The sequence below is a fragment of the Colossoma macropomum genome, unplaced genomic scaffold (assembly GCF_904425465.1).
Source record: "Colossoma macropomum unplaced genomic scaffold, Colossoma_macropomum, whole genome shotgun sequence".
NCBI classification, from domain to species: Eukaryota; Metazoa; Chordata; class Actinopteri; order Characiformes; family Serrasalmidae; genus Colossoma; species Colossoma macropomum.
Genome location: NW_023494798.1, coordinates 35,391,919 through 35,418,961, shown reverse-complemented (window position 1 = coordinate 35,418,961; position 27,043 = coordinate 35,391,919). Strand labels below are relative to the sequence as shown.

The following is a 27,043-nucleotide window of genomic DNA, read 5'->3' as shown; positions in this document are numbered from 1 at the left end:
TACGCAGATCATTAACACAATGTTACCTCATTACCTAATTAAGGTGGCCCACATAAGATGCCTGTGTGTTTGCAGTGCAGTGAGGCTAAGGTTTTAAACTCCTGAGCGGATTCCGGCTGGTGTCAGATTATGTGGGTAATCTGAGTTTGCTTATGTGAATACGAGGGACTATCCTGTCCTGTCAAAAGTTTGGGGACACCTAGGTTATTGAAATGCGTTTAATATAAATGTCCATTTTTTCTTTGTCGGCTGCCAATAACGTCACGTATTCACTCCTTACGTTTATTTAGAGAAACAAACTATTTGTGCTGATATTAGTGACACTGTGACAAGTAAAAGCTCACTAATTTTTCTACATAGAACAATTTCATGCTTAAATTGTTCTCTGCATGGTGAAATGGTTCTTCAGATTGATGAAGAACGTGTTGTATATGGTTCTATATAGCACCAAAAAGGGTTTTACACTCTCAAAAAAGATTTTACAAGGAGTCTTTAGTTCTATATTAAACTGTGAACACTCAAAGAACCCTTTGCATGATTAAATGGTTCTTTGCATGGTGAAACGGTTCTTCAGACTGATGCAGAATGTGTTGTATATGGTTCTGTATAGAACCTTTTTGTATATAGTTCTATATAACACCAAAAAGTTTCTTCTACACTCTTAAAAAAGATAAGGGTTCTTTAGTAAAAAAGCAGTGGCTCTATACTGAATTATGAACACTCAAAGAACCATTTGCATGATTTAATGGTTCTCTGCATGGTGAAATCATCTTCAGAGTGATGGAGAATGTGTTGTGCATGGATCTATACAGAAAAAAACTTTTGGTATGTTCTATATGTTCTACATAGCACCAAAAAGGGTTCTGCTATTCTTACTATGTCAAGCTTGTGACAACAGAAGTGCTATATAGAACCGTATACAACACATTCTCCATCAGTCTGAAGAACCATTTCACCATACAAAGAACTTTAACGCATAAAAATGTTTCTGAATAGAACTCATGGTTCTTAATAGAACTTGTACCTTTATTAAAGAACCCTTGAAGAACCATAATTGAAAGAGTGTTCATGTAAGTATGAACAGTTGGACTGACTCGTTTTGGAGGTTTAAAAATCATACAGATTGATTAGCTTATTCACTGTAAACACTGCTGCACCTCAGTAGCTGCTCTGCTGAGAAACCTGTGTATTTGAAGTATATGCTGAAATGATCACTCCTCCCAGAACACTGTTTTTGTTCTGCAGACTAATCTGTTAGTTATTTTTTCCCTTTTTCTCGTCCCAGATAAGCTCTAATGTCTCAGGGAATTTTCTTACTTAAATTAAAAGAAACAAGGTGTCCCAGACTTTTGATGGACAGCGTACGCCTCTCTGCATCACTGGCCAGTGTGTATAGACTAGGGGTTGCATGAGCACGAGCCCAGGATTGCATTACTAGCCTCCACGGAACCAGAGATATGGACCCCGAAATCACCAGGCTCCTCACCTGCAGCCAGTCGCACCAGCTGAACGCAAGTTCGATCATAAGTTGGGGTGTAAAGTCCGTCCTAAATCTCACGTTTAGAGTAGTTAGTTTAAAACTAGGGACACAGAATTTCGGTCACGTCTTAACTAGTGGAGCGTAAAGTGATCGTAGATCAAAACACTGATGCACAGAATGACATTTTCACTCTGCAGCCAATCAGTAACGCCCCCTGACATAAACAGGAAACATCACACACAGTGAAATAGCTCACGTTTCTCTCTTTCCGTGCTGCATTTTCTCTACTTAAGGCAGGGGGGTCAAACTCAACCACTAGAAGGGCCACATTAAAAAATCTCAACAAATCTAGACCAGAGACGCAGATGCTTTATTTCATTTTTAATTAATTTAATTTGCTATAAACCGAACTGACCACTGTTCATCCAAAATACGCAAATACTTCAGCAGTAAAATATAGATGCTTATAATAGACCTTGAAATATTGCATGAATGCTTCAATTATTTAGGGCTTGGTCTTTTAAACCTTAACTATTTGCTTAAACTACACATCTGGCATCGTCTCTTTGCTGCAAGTTCATTAATGCTTGGGCTCAATTTCTGAGCTCCTGAGCTCACATTAAGTGTTTATACTGCCTGAACTGCAGTTAGTGTGTTTGGTGATATGACTGGTGTGGAACTGTGTAGAATGGACCTTTTTCACAGTCACTGCTTCGTCACGTCCACCTGTAAACAGTAGCGTTATCGAACTTCCGCCTGCACCGTTTAACAGAGCGACAGTAGAGGGTCTCCGGTTTTCAGCATCCCTCAAAAATCGTCCTTCGGCCTCAGCTCAGTTAATAGAAGAGCAGTTTGCATGTCTGGTAGCTCCTCCAACATGAGCAGAAAGGCTAGTCTGACGTGGCTAAAACTCGTCACGCAGAACTTAAAACTATTTGGACTCTGTATGAATCTGCGCGTCTGTTTTTACCACTGTGCGGCGCTCAGGAGCAGCCTGGTAAACAGAGTGCACTGCGGCAGAGAACAGAGCCACACATCCCACGACTGAAAGCGCAGCTCCGTGTCAAAGCAGCTGCATTTAGACGGCGGAATGTATTCCACAAAAATCCACATCAGAACTGTGAGGAATCTGCCTGAGACGGGTTTGCGAAGCGGAGCGGAGCGGATTATTATGTTCATCACCAACATCACACATCCTTAAACAGACCTGCACTCACTGCGCTTTACTCTGGAGAAAAAGTCCAGCAGGTTTAGTTTTTCCTACTCAGCCCATGTAAACATTAGCAGCATTAGCGAGAGCCCTGAACACCATAACCAGCTCAGAGACACAGCGTCGTATTTCTACAGTACAGTTACTGATCACCGAGCTGCAGTGGAGACGAGTCAGTTTCTCAGGGGTTTAATCAAACCTCTGTGACGACCATCTCCAGGATTTTAAACACAGCAGTGAATGAATGTCTGTCTTGGAGCATTTTAATCACAGATGTGAGTAAATCTGTCCTGTACAGCCCGTTTTCACTCTACAGCTCAGTTTGCTCTCTTTTTTGATTGGCTACCTTGTTAAATGTGACACATGACGAGCAGAGCTTTACGGCTGAAGTTGAACATTTTTAAACCTGATCGAGTGAAAACTCAGGTGAGGCTGTTCAGTTGAATTATCGGTGCATTAGAAACGCAGCGATGATTTCAGGCAGTATCAGCAGAGCCGGTTATTAGGAGCCTGGCCACTTCCTATTTCCCTGTTATATCAAAAACAGGACTGCAAAACAGCAGAGGGCGCCCGTGAGCGAGTCTTCAATGAATGGGGGTGAATGGAGCTCAACGCCTGAAAAACAAAGTTAAAATAGTTTCTAATCTCTCACCCAGAACTTTCCTTTAATTTTAGAGAGCAGAAGGATGGATTTCACTAAAAAAGCAAAGAAAACTCACCTGTATGTTTCCTTTTTTCTACAGCAAACATTACTGCTACTGAGTGCTGATTGGTTGGCGAGCGAAGCAGCTCATTGGCTGTTCGCGCTCACTGACGTCATGAACATACATGAGACGCCGTTTTAAACTCCTATAACTCGAGTTTAAAAGCTCTTAAAAATATAACAGCAGTGTTAAAATGTTTTATGCTGCTCTGTGTTCAGGAAATTAATGTATTATTTTACATTAAAAATGTTTCAGCATTTATAAACTATGATTTTGCTCCATAACAACCCATTCAGTTTGGACTCACTCGGGAGCGCCCTCTAGCATCTGAGAAACCCGGAAGACATTGCAGAGTGATAATTCTCTTCTCTACAAGTTCTCTGGTATCAGCCATTGTTTACAGCGCGACTGGAGGCCGTTTAACGCTACTCTTTACTCCTCCGCATTAACGAACACGGAAGTGTGAAAATGGTCTACTGGGTAGAATTGGTGTAACCGCTGTGCCATGGACTGTTGTTGGGGTAGGAGAGTCGGGTGCACATTACATTGCAGTGCATGCTGGAGACTGTAGTGCAGCACATTGTGAAACAGGCTAATATTAATAGAACATTAAATACTTTTGCGGGCCGGATAGGATTGTGCCTGATCAGGCCCGTGGGCCTTGTGGTTGACACGTGGAGCTTAAGGTGTGTCTGTCGTGTTAGTTATATTTCAAAAAGAGAGTGTTTTACAGTACAGTGGTGCCTCAAAGCGTCCGTCTCTTGTATGTGTGTTTATTCTGTTCTGCTGCTGCTTGGATATTTTCCGGTGGGCTCTCATGCACAACATTTTAACGGCACTTTAACAACGAACGGTCGGTAACGTTGGCGAAACTGTGGCTAATGTAAACGCTATTAGAATGCGCTGAACCACAGAAAGGTAATGTCACTGTTAGCCGATGCAAACTGAGATGTATTTCAGTTTCTTGCCCATCAAGTTTACCCATCAATCAAATCGTCCAGCCATTTAAACTGATTTTTTAGGGCAGAAACTACACCGACTATAGGGTATGTGTGAATTTTAAGTTATAATCTAAAGCTACATTGAAGCTACATTACTTTGTGCAACCGGTTAAATTCTAGTAGCTTGTAAACTTGAACGAAGTTGGCAGTTTACGTTCGAACTAGGCTACAATCAAACGTACGTTCAGCTGGTGCGACTGGCTGTCTTCTCTGAGGCGTCCCTGTTCTTAGTGTCGTAATTACGTGATAAGCGACTCGTCGACATCAAGCTTAAAGCCTCATCGCTGAGCAGTAAAGTCGACCGTCTGTGCGACCCCTACAGACAGGCAGATTCACTGAGGTGGTGTGTCCGACTGCAGACATGCACTCTCAGCCTGACATGCACTGCCAGCCTATTGATGACGTCAGTGCTGCTCTGCCACGACAGAGTTTTGTCGGTTTTATGAGGAAAAACAGTGAAACACGAACTGCTGGGCTACAAGAGCTACACTGAACGTATATTAATGTTGTCATACTAATAATAAGGTAATTAAATATGGAAACTATCACAGTAAAACCACAATGATAAGACGTGAATGTCAGGTTTAGAAAAAAACAAACAGGCGAGTGAAACTCATGAAAGCCACGCTGAAGACAATTAGAGCCATTAGGAATAAAACCTGTTGGTTTTGCTTCCTAACGGGAGTTGGTTTGATGGTTGTCGTTAGAGACCATAACGAACGAATGTATCTGGAATCAGTCCCAAAAACACCTGATTGAACAATTCGAATCCCTTAAACTGTAATATCAACCAATCAGGAAAACACAGAATACCATCAGTGACTACTGGACACCACCAGGAACCAACAGACACTTTTAATGGGTTCTATGACTTTTTTGAACAGGGAGTTAAATTAAACGTAATTCTCCAGCTGTGTTCTAGACGAAAAATGGATTAAGTGATGATGTCGCTAAGCAGAAGCAGCCAAAATTTAACAGCCATTAGGCTGCTTTTGCCGTTGTGGCAGAGAGTGAATGTGCACTGGGGCTGAGAGTGCATCTGTCTGCAGTCAGACTCTGTTGGTTTACCCTCGTCTCTCCGTGGGCACAGTGCGCAGTGAAGCCCCCAGGCCTCTCCATACAGACAGCAGCAATCCACAAATGTCACCCGGGCCCCCCGCAGCATCCTCTGACACACCAGGTCAGCCGTGACGTGCTGCCAACAGACCGACAGATCTTCATCTGAAAAACAGAGAAGAAGAAATGAGTAAGCGGTGTTCAGATGTTCTTATTGTTGTTTACGTAGCCACATCAGCCGAGACTGAGAAGCGCTCGTCTGTGCCGCGGAGTGCGCATTACACTTTTAAACACACATTTAAACCAGAAAACACCAACTTTTATATTGAGAAGAAGCCCATACGTCACCCACAGCTGACCAGTCAGTACTGAGGATGCCTCCCTCTACACTCTACTACAAAAAAGATGGTTCTTCAAGGTTCTTTAGCTCTAAGCTTCTTTGTTGTATCTTGTCATAAAATCATAAAATCTCATTAGTTCTGTCATTCTCTCTTCATCCGGGGTCGACCAGAGGAGGATGGGTTCCTCCCTTGAGCCAGGTTTCCTCTCGAGGTTTCTCCCGCTTACTCCTAAGGAGTTTTTTCTCGTTTCATCAGTTTCGAAATGTTTATCTCCCCTACATTTTTCTTTCTCTCAAATGTGGCACGCCTCACCTTTAAAACAGAGTCATATGGACACCCCGAATAATCCCATCAGTTTTTTTTCCACCAACCTATTAATGCATAGATTTACATACAGTTTTTCACTGAGCAACACAGTTCATATAACATAGTCCGTCAAAAAGCCTGGAGACGAGACGGGGTGTGTGGAGTCAGTACAGCTTAGAAAACATCATTTCAGTGGATTATGGTTCAGTTATGTTCCCTGACTGAAGGTACTGAGATGGACCCTTGAAGGTCCCACCACAGTGACAAGAGGGGAACTGACCCAGTGACAGTTCAGTACCTTAATTTCTGAGAGTGCAGAGTGAGAATTTAATAAGATTCTTGTTTAGCTGCTCATCAGGTTTTCTTCTCAAATCGAGGCTATTAACAGGAAATTTGCCCCATTTGCCTGCAGTAACAGCCTCTACTCTTCTGGGAAGGCTAGATGTTGGAACATTGCTGTGAGGATTTGATTGAGCATTAGTGAGGTCAGGTACTGATGTTGGATGGTCAGTTCTGGATCATTCCAACTCATCCCAAAGGTACTGGATGGAGCTCTATCACTCCAGAGAACACAGTTCCACTGCTCTACAGCCCAATGCTGGGGGGCTTTATACCCCTCTAGCCCACGCTGGGCATTGACCATGGTGACCTTAGGATCATGTGCAGCTGCTCCAGAGTGTCCCATTCTACTGGTAAGTGCTTTTCTATGCCGATTATACAAGCTGTGTGTGCATCTGGAATGCCTGTGTCAGCAACGGGTGCACCTTAAAGTAGCTGAATTCAGTAATTAGAAGGACGTCTGAATACTTTTGGACACACACCGGTCAGGCATAACATTATGACCACCACCTTGTTTCTAAGCTCATTGTCCATTTTATCAGCTCCACTTACTATATAGGGTCACTTTGTAGTTCTACAGTTACAGACTGTAGTCCATCTGTTTCTCTGATACTTTGTTAGCCCCCTTTTACCCTGTTCTTCAGTGGTCAGGACCCCCATGGACCCTCACAGAGCAGGTACTGTTTGGGTGGTGGATCATTCTCAGCACTGCAGTAACACTGACGTGGTGGTGGTGTGTTAGTGTGTGTTGTGCTGGTCTGCGTGGATCAGACAGAGCAGTGCTGCTGGAGTTTTTAAACACCTCAGTGTCACTGCTGGACTGAGAATAGTCCACCAACCAAAAATATCCAGCCAACAGCGTCCTGTGGGCAGCGTCCTGTGACCACTGATGAAGGACTAGAGGATGACCAACACAAACTGTGCAGCAGCAGATGAGCTATCGTCTCTGACTTTACATCTACAAGGTGGACTGACAAGGTAGGAGTGTCTAATAGAGTGGACAGTGAGTGGACACTGTTTACAAACTCCAGCAGCACTGCTGTGTCTGATCCACTCAGACCAGCGCAACACACACTAACACACCACCACCACATCAGTGTTACTGCAGTGCTGAGAATGACCCACCACCCAAATAGTACCTGTGAGGGTCCATGGAGGTCCTGACCACTGAAGAACAGGGTAAAAGGGGGCTAACAAAGTATCAGAGAAACAGATGGACTACAGTCTGTAACTGTAGAACTACAAAGTGCACCTATATAGTAAGTGGAGCTGATAAAATGGACAATGAGCGTAGAAACAAGGAGGTGGTCATAATGTTATGCCTGACCGGTGTATAGTGTATGTCTGCTATCACCTGCATGACGCGAAGCTTCTCATCCAGAGTGTAGTGGTGTTTATACGGCTGCAGTAGCCTTTCTATGCTTCCTTCTTTGGACTAAAGAGATAATAAACTCCAGCTGACTCAGTCCACTGACTCAAAATGTAAGATGCAGACCCTGTACTGCCCTCTGGTGGGGAGCAGATTTCAGACATCATGTTTCTTAAATATGAGATATATGTTTTGTTAGATGTTTTACACTTTCATGACTGTTCTAATATTCAAAATGCTGACAAAGCAGAAATGAGCTGATCTTGGAAACAGACAAATGCGAGTGATGACTCCGCCAGAACTAGATGTGCGTCTTACCAACTGTGAGGCCAGAGATGTTCACACAGTTGCGCTGTGTGTCGTCCAGCACTAGCGGGGCCTCACAAGTGCAGTAATATGAACCCATTGTGTTGATACACAGCCCGCTGGGACACATCTCCTCACTGTCACACTCATCATTATCTGCAGAGAGAAAGAGAGAGAGAGAGAGATTAAAGAGGTAGTTCTGACGAGTCTCCTCCTGAGTTTTCCCTATAAAGTCACACATTGTGCTCAGATTGGCCGAAATTATTATGGGTCATTCTACAGAAATGTCCATTATTGTGTCCCTAGCATTTACAGATATATTACACTTGAAAAACATGTAAGGGTTACAATTTATTTATATTTTAAAATAAAACAATAAATTATTTTAACAATCACACCTTCTTGAGCCTCAATTTAGCAATATTAGTTTTTAAATCAATCATAAGTATGAAGTAAAAAACATGTTTTTCTGCAATTTAACTGCAATAATCTATACATGACTATGAAATATATGAATTAAATGACAAAGAAAACAAACGGCAAATAAATATTATAAAATATATAATGAAAGTTCCCCAGGAGTCATGTCTCTGATGTCACACTGATGACATCACTCGACTTCCTTTTACCTGTTTTCTGAGGATCTATGAAGAAAAGCTCATGGTGAGTCCACTGTGTCTTTCAGTTATCAGAGATTTTCTCATTTAGCTCATGATTTCATATGAAGCTTTTAGCTGAAGTCACTGGTGTGACCGACTTATTCTGAGGTCATTGTGGAAAAACAGAATACAAATGGATTAAATTCCATATTTTAGTGGATATTCCATGATTGACAACATGTGGTTTGATGCTCTGTAGCAGCCATTCTGTAAAATGCATTATTCATTAAAAATGTCTCTGGTGTTTCCTTTATTATGTGGAACACCAATGAGGATCAGTAACACCAGTGACTTCTATGGAGAGACAGAAAAGTGGACGTTTTTGTAGAATGACACTGATGCTCATGTGTATCTACAACACAACTAAAGACAGGAACCTCAATATAAACCCATTAAAGACTGAGAGGCTCACAGTTTTGATGCTATTATAATTTTCATCCCACTCCCTCAAGGAGGGAGGTTTTACTCCGCTTCGCGTCGTGCCTAACAACACCCTTCCCCGTGATAAAATCACTGTAACGCACGGCCTCTCGTGGCTTTTTGCTTTAATATAGCACCAAAAAGTTCCTTCTATTGTTACAAGCTTGACATCGTCACAATAGAAGAACCTTTTCTGGTGTTATATAGGCCTATTTTCAAAAATGTTCTATATAGAACCATATACAACATGTTCTCCATCAATCTGAAGAAGCTTTTCACCATGCAAAGCCCTTAAAGAAGCTTTAAATATTACAACTTTAATTTCAGTCACTACTGGGAGCTACACAACTCTCCACAGTCGCTCCACCTCCCTCTGAGTTCACATGAGAAACAGACTAAAAGGCAGCTGGACTCTGACCGATGCACTCCAGTAAGACGTTGTCGTAGTAGTATCCGCTGGGGCAGTAACAGGAGTATCCAGGGATGTTGTTTACACACACGCCGCCCTTACAGACCTCCGGGTCGAAGAGCTTACACTCGTCCACATCTACGGTGATGCCACAATACAGAGATCAGAAACACACGAGCAAAAACAAACAACAGCAACTACTGCAGGAAACACGGCTCTGTGTTAGAGGGGTGAGACCATGTTTACAGTGTAAATACTCTCTCTCTGTGTGTGTGTGTGTGTGTGTGTGTGTGTGTGTGTGTGTGTGTGTGTTCGTCTTGCTGTCCTAGTGAGGACCACATGTCCTCACAATGATAGACAACGTGACATTTTTGCTCAAGTGAGGATGTTTTGCTGGTTCTCACTTAAACATGTGTTTTCACCACAAATTATTTTTCTGGGAAAAATTAAAAGAGCAGAAATATTGCCTTCTGAATACTGAGGTTAATGTCAGTGTTAGGTTTAGGTTTGATGCTGAGGTTAAGGTCAGGGTTAGGTTTAGGTTTGATACTGAGGTTAATGTCAGTGTTAGGTTTAGGTTTGATGCTGAGGTTAATGTCAGTGTTAGGTTTAGGTTTGATGCTGAGGTTAAGGTTAGGGTTAGGTTTGAGGCTGAGGTTAAGGTCAGGGTTAGGTTTAGGTTTGATGCTGAGGTTAAGGTTAGGGTTAGGTTTGAGGCTGAGGTTAAGGTCAGGGTTAGGTTTAGGTTTGAGGCTGAGGTTAAGGTCAGGGTTAGGTTTGATGCTGAGGTTAATGTCAGTGTTAGGTTTAGGTTTGATGCTGAGGTTAATGTTAGGGTTAGGTTTAGGTTTGATGCTGAGGTTAATGTCAGTGTTAGGTTTAGGTTTGATACTGAGGTTAATGTCAGTGTTAGGTTTAGGTTTGATACTGAGGTTAAGGTTATGTTTAGGTTTGATGCTGAGGTTAAGATTAGGGTTAGGTTAAGGTTTGATGCTGAGGTTAATGTCAGTGTTAGGTTTAGGTTTGATACTGAGGTTAATGTCAGTGTTAGGTTTAGGTTTGATGCTGAGGTTAAGGTTAGGTTTAGGTTTGATGCTGAGGTTAAGATTAGGGTTAGGTTAAGGTTTGATGCTGAGGTTAAGGTTTGATGCTGAGGTTAAGATTAGGGTTAGGTTAAGGTTTGATACTGAGGTTAATGTCAGTGTTAGGTTTAGGTTTGATACTGAGGTTAATGTCAGTGTTAGGTTTAGGTTTGATACTGAGGTTAATGTCAGTGTTAGGTTTCGGTTTGATGCTGAGGTTAATGTCAGTGTTAGGTTTAGGTTTGATACTGAGGTTAAGGTTAGGTTTAGGTTTGATGCTGAGGTTAAGATTAGGGTTAGGTTAAGGTTTGATGCTGAGGTTAAGATTAGGGTTAGGTTAAGGTTCGATACTAAGGTTAAGGTTAGGGTTAGGTTTAGGTTTGGATACTGAGGTTAAGGATAGGTTTAGGTTTGATGCTGAGGTTAAGATTAGGGTTAGGTTGTGCTTGTGTTGTCTGTTGTTGATTGCTGTGTTTTTGTCTGTTGTTTAGGTTGATGCTGAGGTAGGTCGGGATTAGTTGATGCTGAGGTTAAGGTCAGGGTTAGGTTTAGGTTTGATGCTGAGGTTAAGGTCAGGGTTAGGTTTGATGCTGAGGTTAAGGTCAGGGTTAGGTTTGATGCTGAGGTTAAGGTCAGGGTTAGGTTTAGGTTTGATGCTGAGGTTAAGGTCAGGGTTAGGTTTAGGGGTAGGTGTAATATTACTGGCTACAGTAATACAAAAATCAACAGAAATCAATGGAAGTCCTCACTAGCAATATAAGACAAACTGGTGTGTGTTTTACCCTTGTAGCTGAAGGCTCCCACTGTGGAAGTCACGTACCCCCGTCCACTTGGACACAGAGTCTGGAATTCCGCTGAGATTACATAAATAAATAATAATCAGGTTAAAAGACATAATAAGAGTTAGGAGTGGAAACAGAAAATGATGTCTGGGAAATCTGTCTGAAAAATATACATAATTGCTTAATAAATATAAGACATATCGCTGCTGACGAAGCAAAACCTCGCATCTCCATTTTGTTGTTTTTCAGTTTTTTGCATAATTTGAATATAATTATAATACCTGTTCCCCTTTATATTGTGTGTAGATTTTATGATGAATGGACCAAAAGAAATGGACCAAAATTACTTGGAAAAATGTCTGGTTCCATTGACTTACATTAAAAGTAAAGTAAGTTTTTTCCTTCTCCTGCAAACTTATCATTTTGGAGATACAAGGTTTTGATCCGACAGCAGCGATAATTTAGTTCAGTTTAAAACTCTGCATAGAATATATCTCTGCAAAATGAAGGTTTTTCCACATATTTCCCCTTTATGTAACAGATGTAATGCAATGGAAAGTACACTGAGACATTCATTATGGACATGTAGCAACTGACAGACATTTTGGGCCAGTATATTTAATTGCCTGTCAGAAGCATTTAGAAGGGACTGGAAACCAAATCCACTTTGGGCTGTTTTGGGAACAACTATGACTCAGTAACCCTGGAGAAACATGAACAGCAGACCATTTCTTTTTAGTATGGTTGTTGCAATAAAAAATATACTACAAATGTGCAAACTAGAGTCAGTACCAACAGTATCACTGATGTTGGGACCAAACTTTGTATCTCCAAAACGGTAACTTTAATGTAAGTCAATGGAACCAGACATTTTTCCAAATAATTTTGGGCCGTTTCGTTTGGTCCATTCATCATGAAATTTATACACAATGTAAAGATCAACAGGCATTTTCAAAATATGTCAAAAAGTGAAAAATGACAAAAATGGAGATTGTTCTGACAGCAGTGATATGAAATGTGGATATAGAACTAATCAATATATTACATTTGGAGAAACCGTGATTTTTAAACAATGAACAGTTGGAGCAGTTTGATAAAATGTGAATCCTTTGTTTTCCTATTTGGATGACTAAGATTAACCTGGTTCAATAGACACCTATTGCTGCATGTAAGTGTATATATAAAAGCTGAAACTCTGGATTAGAGATTTATTTCTTTTTCTCCTGTAAGATGTAAACTCACAGTACTTTTGATGTTATTTGTTACTAATTTAAACATGTAAACAAACAAAACAAATAAATAAATGTTTATATGCCTGGAAATGACTGTTGTGTCCTGTGGTCAGTAATGGAACGATGATAAATGGATTAGAGGGGCTGATAAACTGTGCAGCAACAGATGGACCAGACAACTGTGCACAACTGCTCCTCCAGAGTTTCCTCTGAAGTGAAGGTGTTAATAGTGAGTCTGTGCTGCAGTAACAGCCTCTACTCTTCTGGGAATGCTTTACACTGGATGTTGGAACATTGCTGTGAGGATTTGATTGAGCATTAGTGAGGTCAGGTACTGATGTTGGCATTGGACATGGTGACCTTAGGCTCATGTGCTGCAGCTCCAGAGTGCCCCATTCTATTCTATCCTTATATTCTCCCCTTTTACCCTGTTCTTTAGTGGTCAGGACCCCCATGGACCCTCACAGAGCAGGTACTATTTGGGAGGTGGATCATTCTCAGCACTGCAGTAACACTGATGTGGTGGTGGTGTGTTAGTGTGTGTTGCGCTGGTCTGAGTGGATCAGACACAGCAGTGCTGCTGGAGTTTTTAAACACCTCAGTGTCACTGCTGGACTGAGAATAGTCCACCAACTAAAAATATCCAGCCAACAGCGTCCTGTGGGCAGTGTCCTGTGACCACTGATGAAGAACTAGAGGATGACCAACACAGACTGTGCAGCAGCAGATGAGCTATCGTCTCTGACTTTACATCTACAAGGTGGACTGACAAGGTAGGAGTGTCTAATAGAGTGGACAGTGAGTGGAAGAACTTCTGAAGCTGTTTTATAAAAAACCAACCACAATAAAAGCGCTGTTCTATGATATCTAGTACCACACTGGGAGAATCAAACTGTGCTTGGCACCAAAGAAACAAACAAAAAGTATTGTAATTTATCACATTTTCAATGTTTATATTGGAAATAAACCCAACATTAGAACTACCTGCATTATTTATATTAACAAATCTCAAACCTGTCATCCTTCAGATCAGAATCTCTGTAAGATTATGAAAATCATACATTCGGTCAGGTGTGTCCAGACGTTTGCCTGGTGCTGTACGTGTGCAGGTGTGTGCTCTGACCTGTGCTGAGTTCAGGGCAGCGCTGGTAGAGGCAGAGCTGACCCCAGCCCTGACCCACGGTGCAGCAGCACTCCTGCAGGCTGGAGTTCCGCGTGAGGATCCTGCAGGAGTCCTGCTGCTCGATGTTGTAGTAGCACTCCCTCTTCTCTCCTGGGCCAGCAGGGGGCAGTGAGGTGACAGAGCCAGAGCGAGAGGGGGTTAAGGACCACCGCGGCGCTGAAGCACCTGTCTCACCTGCACACAGACAAACCGCTGTTTTACAGACAGTTTCATTACACAGAAAAGAGTGTTTTAAATTCTGTACCATTATCAGAGGGTGATTTTGTCTAATTATTTAGGATAGACAGACAGATAGACAGACAGACAGACAGAAAGACAGATAGATAGACAGATAGACAGAAAGATAGACAGATAGACAGATAGATACACAGATAGATAGACAGACAGACAGACAGCCAGACAGGTAGACACACAGACAGACATATAAATACAGATAGATAGATAGACAGATAGATACACAGACAGACAGATAAGTACAAATAGACAGACAGACAGATAGACAGACAGACAGATAGATATATAGACAGACAGACAGATAAATACACAGATAGATAGATAGACAGACAGATAGATACACAGACAGACAGATAAATACAGATAGACAGACAGATAGACAGACAGACAAATAGTAAACGTAGGGGTCAGGGTTTCAGTGACCATCACAGAATGTAGGTCCGAAGTCTGTGAGACAGAGGCCAGGGGGCCGAGTCTGGATATTAAGATCGGGCAAAAGTGTTGTTTGCAGACTTTGTGAGGAAGGGCACCATAACTAAAGCCCAGGGGGACCAGAGGGTCTTTACTGCTGGGCCCCATCAATAAAGCAGAGGAAAAAGGGTCAATTTCTGCTGTTTAATCTGCTTTTCTCCGTTAATCACAGGACCACCCGGTGCTGCTGTCGGGTGTGAAGAATGTGATCTAACAAAGCCAGAAATCCTGAGATTTTATTTAGTTAACAACCTTTTTGAACAAAAACCCACAAATAGGAATAAACATCACACATCAGTCGCGCTTCATCATTACTCTGAACTGACCAATCAGCAGTGAGCTCTTACTGACCTGGCCTGCTCATTTACACCCCACCAGCAAAGAGGGCAACTTCACACTCATGGTCTGGGGAAAATGGCTAAATTAGCCTCTGTGTGTTTATTAAATGTGAGTAAACGCTGCTGTGTGTATTAGTGTGTGTGTGTGTTAGTGTGAGTTACCTGTAAATACTGCTGTGTGTGTGTATTAGCGTGTGTGTGTTACCTGTAAATGCTGCTGTGTGTGTGTGTGTGTGTATTAGTGCGTGTGTGTCAGTGTGTGTTACCTGTAAACGCTGCTGTGTGTGTGTATTAGTGCGTGTGTGTCAGTGTGTGTTACCTGTAAACGCTGCTGTGTGTGTGTATTAGTGTGTGTGTGTCAGTGTGTGTTACCTGTAAATGCTGCTGTGTGTGTGTGTGTATTAGTGTGTGTGTGTCAGTGTGTGTTACCTGTAAATGCTGCTGTGTGTGTGTGTATTAGTGTGTGTGTGTCACCTGTAAATGCTGCTGTGTGTGTGTGTATTAGTGTGTGTGTGTCAGTGTGTGTCACCTGTAAATGCTGCTGTGTGTGTGTGTATTAGTGTGTGTGTGTCAGTGTGTGTTACCTGTAAATGCTGCTGTGTGTGTGTGTATTAGTGTGTGTGTGTCAGTGTGTGTTACCTGTAAATGCTGCTGTGTGTGTGTGTATTAGTGTGTGTGTGTCAGTGTGTGTCACCTGTAAATGCTGCTGTGTGTGTGTGTATTAGTGTGTGTGTGTCAGTGTGTGTCACCTGTAAATGCTGCTGTGTGTGTGTGTATTAGTGTGTGTGTGTCAGTGTGTGTTACCTGTAAACGCTGCTGTGTGTGTGTGTATTAGTGTGTGTGTGTCAGTGTGTGTTACCTGTAAACGCTGCTGTGTGTGTGTGTATTAGTGTGTGTGTGTCAGTGTGTGTTACATGTAAACGCTGCTGTGTGTGTGTATTAGTGTGTGTGTGTCAGTGTGTGTTACATGTAAACGCTGCTGTGTGTGTGTATTAGTGTGTGTGTGTCAGTGTGTGTTACCTGTAAACGCTGCTGTGTGTGTGTATTAGTGTGTGTGTGTCAGTGTGTGTTACATGTAAACGCTGCTGTGTGTGTGTGTATTAGTGTGTGTGTGTCAGTGTGTGTTACCTGTAAATGCTGCTGTGTGTGTGTATTAGTGTGTGTGTGTCAGTGTGTGTTACCTGTAAATGCTGCTGTGTGTGTGTGTATTAGTGTGTGTGTGTCAGTGCGTGTTACCTGTAAACGCTGCTGTGTGTATTAGTGTGTGTGTGTCAGTGTGTGTTACCTGTAAACGCTGCTGTGTGTATTAGTGTGTGTGTGTCAGTGTGTGTTACCTGTAAATGCTGCTGTGTGTGTGTGTATTAGTGTGTGTGTGTCAGTGTGTGTTACCTGTAAACGCTGCTGTGTGTGTGTATTAGTGTGTGTTACCTGTAAACGCTGCTGTGTGTGTATTAGTGTGTGTGTGTCAGTGTGTGTTACCTGTAAACGCTGCTGTGTGTGTGTATTAGTGTGTGTGTGTCAGTGTGTGTTACCTGTAAACGCTGCTGTGTGTGTGTGTATTAGTGCGTGTGTGTCAGTGTGTGTTACATGTAAACGCTGCTGTGTGTGTGTATTAGTGTGTGTGTGTCAGTGTGTGTTACCTGTAAATGCTGCTGTGTGTGTGTGTATTAGTGCGTGTGTGTCAGTGTGTGTTACCTGTAAACGCTGCTGTGTGTGTGTATTAGTGTGTGTGTGTCAGTGTGTGTTACCTGTAAATGCTGCTGTGTGTGTGTATTAGTGTGTGTGTGTCAGTGTGTGTTACCTGTAAACGCTGCTGTGTGTATTAGTGTGTGTGTGTCAGTGTGTGTTACCTGTAAACGCTGCTGTGTGTGTGTGTATTAGTGTGTGTGTGTCAGTGTGTGTTACCTGTAAACGCTGCTGTGTGTATTAGTGTGTGTGTGTCAGTGTGTGTTACCTGTAAACGCTGCTGTGTGTGTGTGTATTAGTGTGTGTGTGTCAGTGTGTGTTACCTGTAAACGCTGCTGTGTGTATTAGTGTGTGTGTGTCAGTGTGTGTTACCTGTAAACGCTGCTGTGTGTATTAGTGTGTGTGTGTCAGTGTGTGTACCTGTAAACGCTGCTGTGTGTGTGTGTATAGTGTGTGTGTGTCAGTGTGTGTTACCTGTAAACGCTGCTGTGTGTGTGTGTATTAGTGTGTGTGTGTCAGTGTGTGTTACCTCGACCGGCTCTGCTCACACACTGCAGAGTGAGGGGGTTGAATTCCTGCTGTTGATCTTCACATTCACATGTGAAGGAGCCGTCTACATTCCAACAGCGCGCCGCTCCACACACCCCCACCATCGTCTCACACTCGTTAATGTCTGCACAGAGAGAGAGAGAGAGAGAGAGAGAGAGAGAGAGAGAAGCTTATTAATACACCTTAAATGTTGTGCAAGCTTCTGTATACGTCTGTATATGTTTATGTGTGACGTACCCACGCAGGATCGACCGTCTCCAGTCGACTCGTAGCCCTGATCACAGATACACTGATACGTCCCGATGAGGTTCTGACAGAAAGCGTGTTCTCCGCACACCGTCTCGTTAGCACATTCATTAATGTCTGACAGAGAGAGGGTGAGACAGAACATATTAAATAAGTGAACGCTACATTTTTACATATCGCTGTTGTAGGAAGAAAACCCCATACCAAAAAAAAAACGGCCCAAAATGACTTGGAAAAAATTCTGGTTCCACTGAGTTACATTTAAAGTAAAGTAGTTTATTCCTTCTCCTGTAAAGTTACCATTTTGGAGATACAAGGTTTTGTTCCGACAGCAGCGAGATGTAGTGGGAGTGTTTAAATGTGCGTAAGTTTTGGACTAAAGTTTCTTTTACATTATCAGACATTCTCAATAAAACCGTTCCAAACACAGTTTATACTTTTCTTTTGATTGATGACTCTGAATGTAATTTAAATTGTGCTGGAAAGTGCATCTTGCTGGCAATTAGTGTCTGTTGGTTCCTGGTGGTGTCCAGTAGTCGCTGATGGTGTTCTGTGTTTTCCTGATGGGTTCATATCACAGTGTAAAGGATTCTGATCGTTTAATCAGGTCTTCTGATTCCAGATACATTTGATCGTTTCCTAATGGCCTCTAACGGCAACCATCAAGCCGATTCCCGTTAGGAAGCAAAACCATCAGGTTTTATTCCTAACAGTCCTGCAAACACAGCTACGCTGTGACACTGTACTGTTTCGGTGCCCACAGCGTCGTCTGCTTGGTGCTCTCTACACTGTCACAACATTGAAATGTAATTCCTCAGAAAGTTAAGAACGTCGTCTGACAACTTTCTAGGAGGTTGTGACGATGATGAGACAGCAAAAGTATTCGGTACCATGTTGACTGTACGCTGTCACAACCTCCCAGAATCCCTAATGGGTTCTATTTTAATCAATATTACAGTTTTCGATAACCGGTTCTGATCGTCTTCAGCATGGCGCTCATGAGTTTCAGTAGCCTGTTTGTTTTTTTGCGAATAAACCCGACAGTCATGTTTATCTTGATGTGGTTTTACTGTGAAAGTTTCCATATTTAATTACCTTATTATCAGTATGGCAACGTTAATATACGTTTAGTGTAGCTCGTCAGGCTGAGAGTGCATGTCTGTTTCTTTTTTCAGCAGCATTATTGTATTTTTACAGCTGGTATTATATTATTATATATCATATAGTACTGGTTTGTTTGTGTTACTCGATATGTCAGAGATTATTCATTTATTTATTTTTTCACTATTATTTTCTTCTTTGATCAGTCGGGCAACAGGCATTTTCAAATTATGTCAAAATCTGAAATATATATATATTAATTATACATATAGGGGGCGGGGGGGGGGTTCAGGTTAGCTCACCCACACACTCTCCTGTAGCAGTGAAGCTGTATCCAGGCGGGCAGGAGACGAGGCAGCGGAAGGAGCCGATGGTGTTCTCACAGCGCAGAGATCCACACACAGCACCTTCAGAGTCCACACACTCATCCACATCTAACACACACACACACACACACACACACACACACACACACACACAGCACCATTCTAATTGAATCAGTACAAACTATTAAAAACAGTAAAGTATTCAGACCTTAGACATTTACAATGATTAGGTTTTGATCTATTTAAACCCAAGACATTAATAGAGACAGTAATAAGCTAAATATATATACACTCATCAATTATAAGGTACTTTCTATTGGGAGGTGTCTGTCCCAAACCCTGACCTTGGACAATTCTTAATGACTCTTCTGGACCTGCCTAACCCGTCCTAGCGAGTCAGTTAAGGCCTGATGAGTTAATGTAGTTCAGAGACTTTTAAACTGGGAGGGTGGGAACGTTTTTTGCTTATTACAGCTGCTATTTTTTAAGTTAGTGAATTACAAGGTAACTGTCTATTAACATTTGCAGAAAATTGTCTAAATTGTTTTGCTGCAGAACTTCTTTTCACTTTAAAAATAAAAAATAAAAAAAAATTATTTGACCGGGGGTGCCTAAACTTTTGCCTCCAACTGTAACTGGGAATTGTCTGAAAGCACTTAATTATACTGTGCGCTCGTGTACATGTATAATGACAAACTTCAAATGAATTGAGTGTAGTGTGTGCAGGTTCTTTATGTTCTTTAAGAGTGTGTGTGTGTGTGTGTGTGTGTGTGTGCGTGTGTGTGTGTGGTTAGTGAGGTTAAGGTTAGGCGCGAAACACACTTCATGCGAATGCAAATGATTATGTAAGTCATCTTCGCGTGAGACTCAGCTGCTTGTCTGCTGTGGCAGTTGAGAAACATACAGACTGCTTGGTCAGGCCTGGCTGTCGTTATAGCGCCCTCTGCTGTAACACTCAGATTGCAGCTCGCACTGCATTATGAAATGCATTATGACACATTTTTGAACCCAGCTACGCACGAAACCCCGTCTGTGTAGCTCGAACCATCTGCACTCGTGTCCTTGCATGAAGGATGTTTCGGGCCTTAGGTTTAGGTTTGATCCTGAGGTCAGGGTTAGGTTTAGGTTTGATACTGAGGTCAGGGTTAGGTTTAGGTGTACGTGTAGTATTACTTGTCTACAGTAATACAAAATCAATAGAAATCATCAGAAGTCCTCATGAGTAATGTAAGAATGTAAGACAAACTGTGTGTGTGTGTGTGTGTGTGTGTGTGTGTGTGTGTGTGTGTGTGTGTGTGTGTGTGTGTTTTACCCAGACAGGCTGTTTTTTCGGGGTTGGCAGTGAATCCAGTCTCACAGTTGCACAGGAACGATCCGTCAGTGTTGACACAGCGCCCGTCCTGACACACACCCTCACGGGCACACTCGTCCACATCTGAGCACGAGAACACACACACAGCAGTGACATCACTGAGTACAGCCTTAAATAACATACTACACCCGTCAGACTGACAGTATCGAGCAGGGATGTGCATTTCGACTCGTTTTAATACTAAAGTGTCTGTAAGCAGTAATGAAGGCATAATTAATTAACCACAGGGACGCAGAGGAACACATCTTAAAACGATTTATTATTAAAAATAAGCATTATTACCCTGTTCTTCAGTGGTCAGGACCCTCACAGAGCAGGTACTATTTGGGTGGTGGGTCATTCTTAGCACTCCAGTAACACTGACGTGGTGGTGGTGTGTTAGTGTGTGTTGCGCTGGTACGAGTGGATCAGACACAGCAGTGCTGCTGGAGTTTTTAAACACTGTGTCCACTCACTGTCCACTCTATTAGACACTCCTACCTTGTCGGTCCACCTTGTAGATGTAAAGTCAGAGACGATAGCTCATCTGCAGCTGCACAGTTTGTGTTGGTCATCCTCTAGTCCTTCATCAGTGGTCACAGGACGCTGCCCACAGGACACTGTCGGCTGGATGTTCTTGGTTCTCAGTCCAGCAGCGACACTGAGGTGTCCAAAAACTCCAGCAGCACTGCTGTGTCTGATCCACTCAGACCAGCGCAACACACTAACACTAACACACCACGTCAGTGTTACTGCAGTGCTGAGAATGACCTATCACCCAAATAATACCTGCTCTGTGAGGGTCTTGGGGGTCCTGACCACTGAAGAACAGGGTAACAAAGTATGCGGAGAAACAGATGGACTACAGTCTGTAACTGTAGAACTACAGAGTGAGACTATATGGTCAGTGGAGCTGATAAAATGGACAGAGGAGGTCTTAATAAAGTGGCTGTATAACTGGTCACACACAAACATACTATGACAATACAAATAAACATCTAGGGTTTTATCAGCTGTACCCTGGCAGGACGTCCTGTTGGCGCTGGTCTGGTAGCCCTGAGCGCACACACACATGTATGAGCCCTCCGTGTTCAGGCATTCTCCTCTAGGGAAGCAGAAATCTCCCTCCAAACACTCGTTAATGTCTGTGAACACAGACAAAACACAGATGCTCTCACATTCCCGGCCACTTTATCAGAAACAACGTGTATTTTGCTTCATTGGAACAAAGAACGACCTCCTCCATTTGACCAATCAAACACTAAATGAAATACTGCCAACAATTAACATACAAATAAAAAATAAAACTAAAACCTTTATAAAAAATTTGTGATCCCTTTGTGGATCTTAGTGCTCTTAGTCTTTTCCATGTACTCTAAAAATTATACTATATTTAATAAAGCTGATTGTACAAAAGCTCTATTGTACAAACTCTTACGCTGACCAAATATACATATTGCACACTATATTTTATTTGTATAGTTATTTGTCAGTTATTTACGAGGCCAGTTACAATGTAACTTTTACTTTATCATTTTATTTTATTCTTTTTTCTTCTTTCCTTTTTTTCTCTTCTTTTTTGTTTCAAATATAAGAAAAGCAGTAAATAAAAAAAATAAAGGCCCCTCTTGTAGCTCGACCTTCTTGGAAACTGTAGCACATCTGTTGATGCATCTGGACAACAGTGGTGCTGTGGTCAGTAATGGAGAGATGATAAATGGATTAGAGGGGCTGATAAATTGTGTAGCAACAGATGGACCACATAACTGTGCACAACTGCTCCTCCAGAGTTTCCTCTGAAGTGAAGGTGTTAATAGTGAGTCTGTGCTGCAGTAACAGCCTCTACTCTTCTGGGAAGGCTTCTAGATCTTGAAACATTGCTGTGAGGATTTGATTGAGCATTAGTGAGGTCAGGTACTGATGTTGGATGGTCAGTTCTGGATCACAAACTCATCCCAAAGGTACTGGATGGAGCTCCATCACTCCAGAGAACACAGTTCCACTGCTCCACAGCCCAATGCTGGGGGGCTTCATTTATATATATATAATTTATCAGCCCCTCTAATCCAAATATATATACACACACACACACACACACAACCCCATTGTATATTACCCCAATGTAAATTATAAATTGGATGCAATGATGTGCAAATCATGTGAACCATATTTTTAAACGAAAATAGTACAAAGACAACAAATCAAATGTTGAAACTGAGAAATTGTTTTTTTGAAAAATATTTGCCCATTTTGAATTTCATGCCAACAACACGTTCCAAAAAAGTTGGGACGGGGGCCTGTTTACCACTGAGTTTCATCACCTCTTCTTTAACATCACTCTGTAAGTGTTTGGGAACTGAGGAGACACTGCTGTAGTTTAGAAAGTGAAATGTTTTCCTGCTCTTGTTTGATACAGGATTTCAGCTGCTCATCAGTTCAGGGTCTCCTTTGTCGTATTTTTCATTTCATAATGTGGCAAATGTTTTAAGTGGTGACAGGTCTGGACTGCAGGCAGGTCAGTTTAGCACCCGGACTCTTTTAATACGGCGCAATGCTGCTGTGATACATGCAGAATGTGGTTTTACATTGTCTTGCTGCAATAATCAAGGCCTTCTCTGAAAAAGACGTCATCTGGATGGCAGCATATGTTGCTAAAACCTGTATATATCGTTCAGCATTAATGGTGCCTTCACAGATGTGCACGTCACCCATGCCATGTGCACTAATGCCCCCTACACCATCATGAACACTGGCTTTTGAACTGTGCACTGATAACAAGCTGAGTGGTCTTTAGCCCAGAGGACACAGTGACCATGATTTCCACAAAGAATTTCAAATGTTGATTCGTCGGACCACAGGACACTTTTCCACTTCCCCTCAGTCCATTTTAAATGAGCTCAGGCCCAGAGAAGTTGGGGGCGTTTCTGGGTCCTGTTTATATATGGTTTTCACAGACAGTGGTTTTCAGAAGTGTTTCTGAGCCCATGCAGTGATTTCCACTACAGAATCATGTCTGTTTTTAATGCAGAGCTGCCTGAGGGCCCAAAGATCACGGCCAGCAGATACTGGTTTTTGGCCTTGACCCTTACATACAGAGATTTCTCCAGATTCTCTGAGTCTTTTAATGATATTATGTACCGTAGATGATGAAAAGCAGAAGTTCTTTGCTATTTTATGTTGAGAAACGTTTTTCTTGAGTTGTTGCACTATTTGATCATGCAGTCTTTCACAGAGTAGTGAACCCTCCTCAGATTTACTTCTGAAAGACTCCGCCTCTCTGAGATGCTTTTTTATACCCAATCATGTTACTGACCTGTTGCCAATTAACCACCAGGTGTTTTTTTAGCATTACACAACTTTACCAGTCTTTTGTTCCCCCGTCCCAACTTTTTTGGAACGTGTTGTTGGCCTCAAAATCAAAACGAGCACATAATTTCAATAAACAATAACATTTCTCAGTTTCAACATTTGATTTGTTGTCTTTGTACTATTTTCAATTAAATGTAGGGTTTAAATGATTTGCACATCATTGCATTTTGTTTTTATTTACATTTTTCACAGCGTCCCGACTTTTCTGGAAAAGGGGATTGTAAAAGATATTGTGAACAGCCCAACCAAAAAATCGGATTTGGTAAGAAAATCAGATTTGGGCCACTTTTCCCTGCTGTGTGAAGGTAGCGATAGGTGGACCCTCATAAATCCCTTTAATTCCATGATGCTGACCTCTGCACAGCCGTCCAGGTCCTGCTGCGCGATAGCCGGCCGTACACTCACACCTGTACGAGCCATCGGTGTTCACACACACGCTCTGAGGTCCACACATCCGGGAGTTCACACACTCGTCCACGTCTGAACAGAAGAGGAAGAACGGCAGGTTATTAACGCACTCAGCACTGATGTGTTCACACTCATTCAGACTGAAAGGAGAGAGGAGAACCACAACCAGCTGTTCATTCTGACGGAGTTTATCTTTAACCCTCTAAGGCTGCGAATGTTTATGATCCCAGAAAAGCTTAATTAATTGGCTTTTTATCTATAAAACGGCCGTTTGCCATCGTACATCACAGAAACGCTCAGTGTAAATAATGCAGTTTATCAGACTCGATCACCCTTCAGGTGCTGAGAGCTTTTACTGAACGGGGAAAATCTTTATTACAGGAAACTCTAAAGCTTCACTCGCTGGGTCACACGAACATTTAAACTCTCAGTCTGTAATCACTCCACTCAGCCCGACACTGTTTATTTGATTTTAGTTCACTTTTAATATGAGTTTGATATGTTTTAGATACTGTTATACTTTTATTATTCTTTTTATTTATTTTACTATCAACTTTTACTTCTTAGCTACTGCCACGTTATTGCTTTACATCTTATATTCCTTTATTTTATTAATTATGTTTTATTATTTAGTCTTACTTAACCTGTTATTTATTAAGTTATTATGTAGTTGCAATTTAATGGTTTATTGATTTTTTTATTTTTTACTTTTAAATTTACTATTATAAAGATTATTAAACTTTTATATTATTCATTTATTATTTATTCATTTATCACGTTATTGCTATTGTTATTAACTATCTTTTTTTATTTTATCATTTTTTGATGTTATTTATTGTTATTACATTGTTGCAATTTGATGGTTTATTGATTTTTTTAAATCAATCATTAAATGTATTTTTTATCAACCTTTACTTCTTAGCTACTGCCACATTATTGCTTTACATCTTATATTCCTTTATTTTATTAACTAATTTATTATTATTTTTTATTTTAGCCTTATTTGATGTCATTTATTAAGTTATTACATTGTTGCAATTCAATGGTTTATTGATTTTCTATTGAAATTTTTAACGATCAAATTTACCATTATGATTATTACTTTTTAATTTTACGTATTTTATCCTTATTTGACAATATTTATTTAATTATTATATTGTTGCAATTTTAAAGATTTATTGATTTTTAATTTTTTTTACTACTAAATTTACTATGATTATTATTACTTTTTTAGCATTTGATATATTTTTCACAACCGATTCTTTCAGGCCCTGTTTTCTGTATTGGCTCGGCTACGCTGTAAATGAGGGTCTCTCAGTGAACTTAAAGGTTGTTTGAAAAACAGCAGTGACGTATGTATCAAAAGGAAAATGGTAAACAAATCCTTCAGCAGTGCACTTGTGAGAGAGTGTATTCAAGACATATTGTCCATACAAAAACCTCCTGACCCAAAGCTTCTCACACCTGGTTTATATCCAACTAATCCTAACATGAGAAGGAGACTAGATCTTTTTAGAAATTGGTGTATTATTGACCAGAAGAGTTACTGCTCTATCTTGGAAAAAGGATCAGAACAGCCTGTAATCCCACGTTCTGTTTTAACCCACATAAATGAAGTGTGCTGTACATAAAACGGCACATAAAACCCACATATTACTAAATTTTTTAAAGTTAAGGGAACGTTTTTGATGATTTCATATGTTCAAATGGCATTTTTGAGTTGGCAGCTTTGAAAACACCACATTCAAAAGCTGAAACTGACCTGCTGTTGGTTTTAATCGTTTCTCTCTCTCCACAAATGTGTGGAACTGAGGGAAACTAAGTGAGCTGCTGTTTAAATGAAATACAGTGACCTGTTTGTTTGGTTAACACAGTCTAATTGGATAAAACTGGCTCTATCTGTTTGCATGCTGGGTTTCTTTCCCTTGTTTTACTCACTTCATTCCACCCAGCCTTCCCTTATGTGCTTTTCTTTGTGTTTCAGTTAGCCGCCTGGCCTCGCGGTTGGCTACAGACTGTGTGATTTTAGCCCGGTTTTAAGCCCGATTTGCTTGGTGCCGACTGAATTTCATGACTGGGCCGAATTTCAGCTTCATCGGCCATCACTGGCTGTGCAGTGTGAGAGGAAAAACGATGCTCGATTAACTGCCCTAACGAGCTCTGATTGAGCAGTCGGACGATCGGATGGATTTCTGACGTCAGAAATTTTGGTCGCTTGTCTCACAAACCAATTTCACAAGGTCACACACAAAACCACACAGTCACACCCACCGCTCCAACACGGAGACAATGAAGCCCACACTCGTGGCACCAGCATCCATGTATGACGACTTAACTCCGTCTGACTGAGTTGAATTGCGGAGTATAAATAAATACAGTGTTTTTGTCTTTGTAGAGCCGCCTGCTCTTTAGCTTAAATCCACAGTGTGGCACAAGTTAGCAAAGCTGTTGTAGCGGTTTGTCAGTGGCTGAATCTGCCTTCTACACCAAAATAGTGCCCTGTTAGTCCAGTATGGAGCTGTACACACATGGCTGAATCTCAGAAGGCTATTTATTATACATGTGGTGCACTTTATGGTGCAGGAGCCACTGTTGTAATATGTGGTGCACTATGTAGGGAGCAGGGAGCCGTCTGAGACTGAGTGTTTTGATCAGGACTTGGAGGCACAGCGTGTTGTTTTGAATGAAACAGCTTTATTGCAGACAGATCGTCTGTAGGGGCTGCGTTTCACGTGCAGTATGAGCACCGATGTCGCGTCGGGTCAGTCAGACCGAGTGTTTTCGTACAGTGAGAGTATATAAATCGCAAACTATGTTCGTAAATGATGGGTGATTCAAACGTACAGTGTGAGTCACCAAAGAACAAGATTTCTAAAATTGCACAGTGTCTGCCTGGCTTAAGGGCAAGCTCACGCTCCTCCTGCTGCTGAGTGAGGACCTGAGCTAGCAGGATGACCACATTCACACTGAGGATTAACCCATCAGTCAAAACCAGTTAATCTATAACCGTAATGTAATTATCTATTAAACTATATCATCAAATTGAAATGTTAGGTTTGACTAACTCTGTCACCAGCACTGTCCC

At 41.5% G+C, this 27,043-nt stretch overlaps 1 protein-coding gene across 1 annotated transcript in view; it reads right to left on the bottom strand.

Moving 5' to 3' along the window:
* The window catches only part of LOC118817851 (latent-transforming growth factor beta-binding protein 4-like), a 236,274-nt gene that overhangs the window by 9,380 nt on the left and 199,851 nt on the right, over positions 1 to 27,043 (bottom strand). Inside the window, exons 25-35 of the mRNA XM_036584808.1 lie at positions 23,905 to 24,030; positions 21,201 to 21,326; positions 20,143 to 20,265; positions 18,807 to 18,938; positions 17,395 to 17,520; positions 17,138 to 17,281; positions 13,820 to 14,053; positions 11,465 to 11,536; positions 9,610 to 9,738; positions 8,125 to 8,268; positions 5,464 to 5,616 (exon numbers count right to left, since the gene is read on the bottom strand). Coding sequence (XP_036440701.1) covers positions 5,464 to 5,616; positions 8,125 to 8,268; positions 9,610 to 9,738; positions 11,465 to 11,536; positions 13,820 to 14,053; positions 17,138 to 17,281; positions 17,395 to 17,520; positions 18,807 to 18,938; positions 20,143 to 20,265; positions 21,201 to 21,326; positions 23,905 to 24,030 — 1,509 coding nt within the window. The remainder of the gene's footprint in view (positions 1 to 5,463; positions 5,617 to 8,124; positions 8,269 to 9,609; positions 9,739 to 11,464; positions 11,537 to 13,819; positions 14,054 to 17,137; positions 17,282 to 17,394; positions 17,521 to 18,806; positions 18,939 to 20,142; positions 20,266 to 21,200; positions 21,327 to 23,904; positions 24,031 to 27,043) is intronic.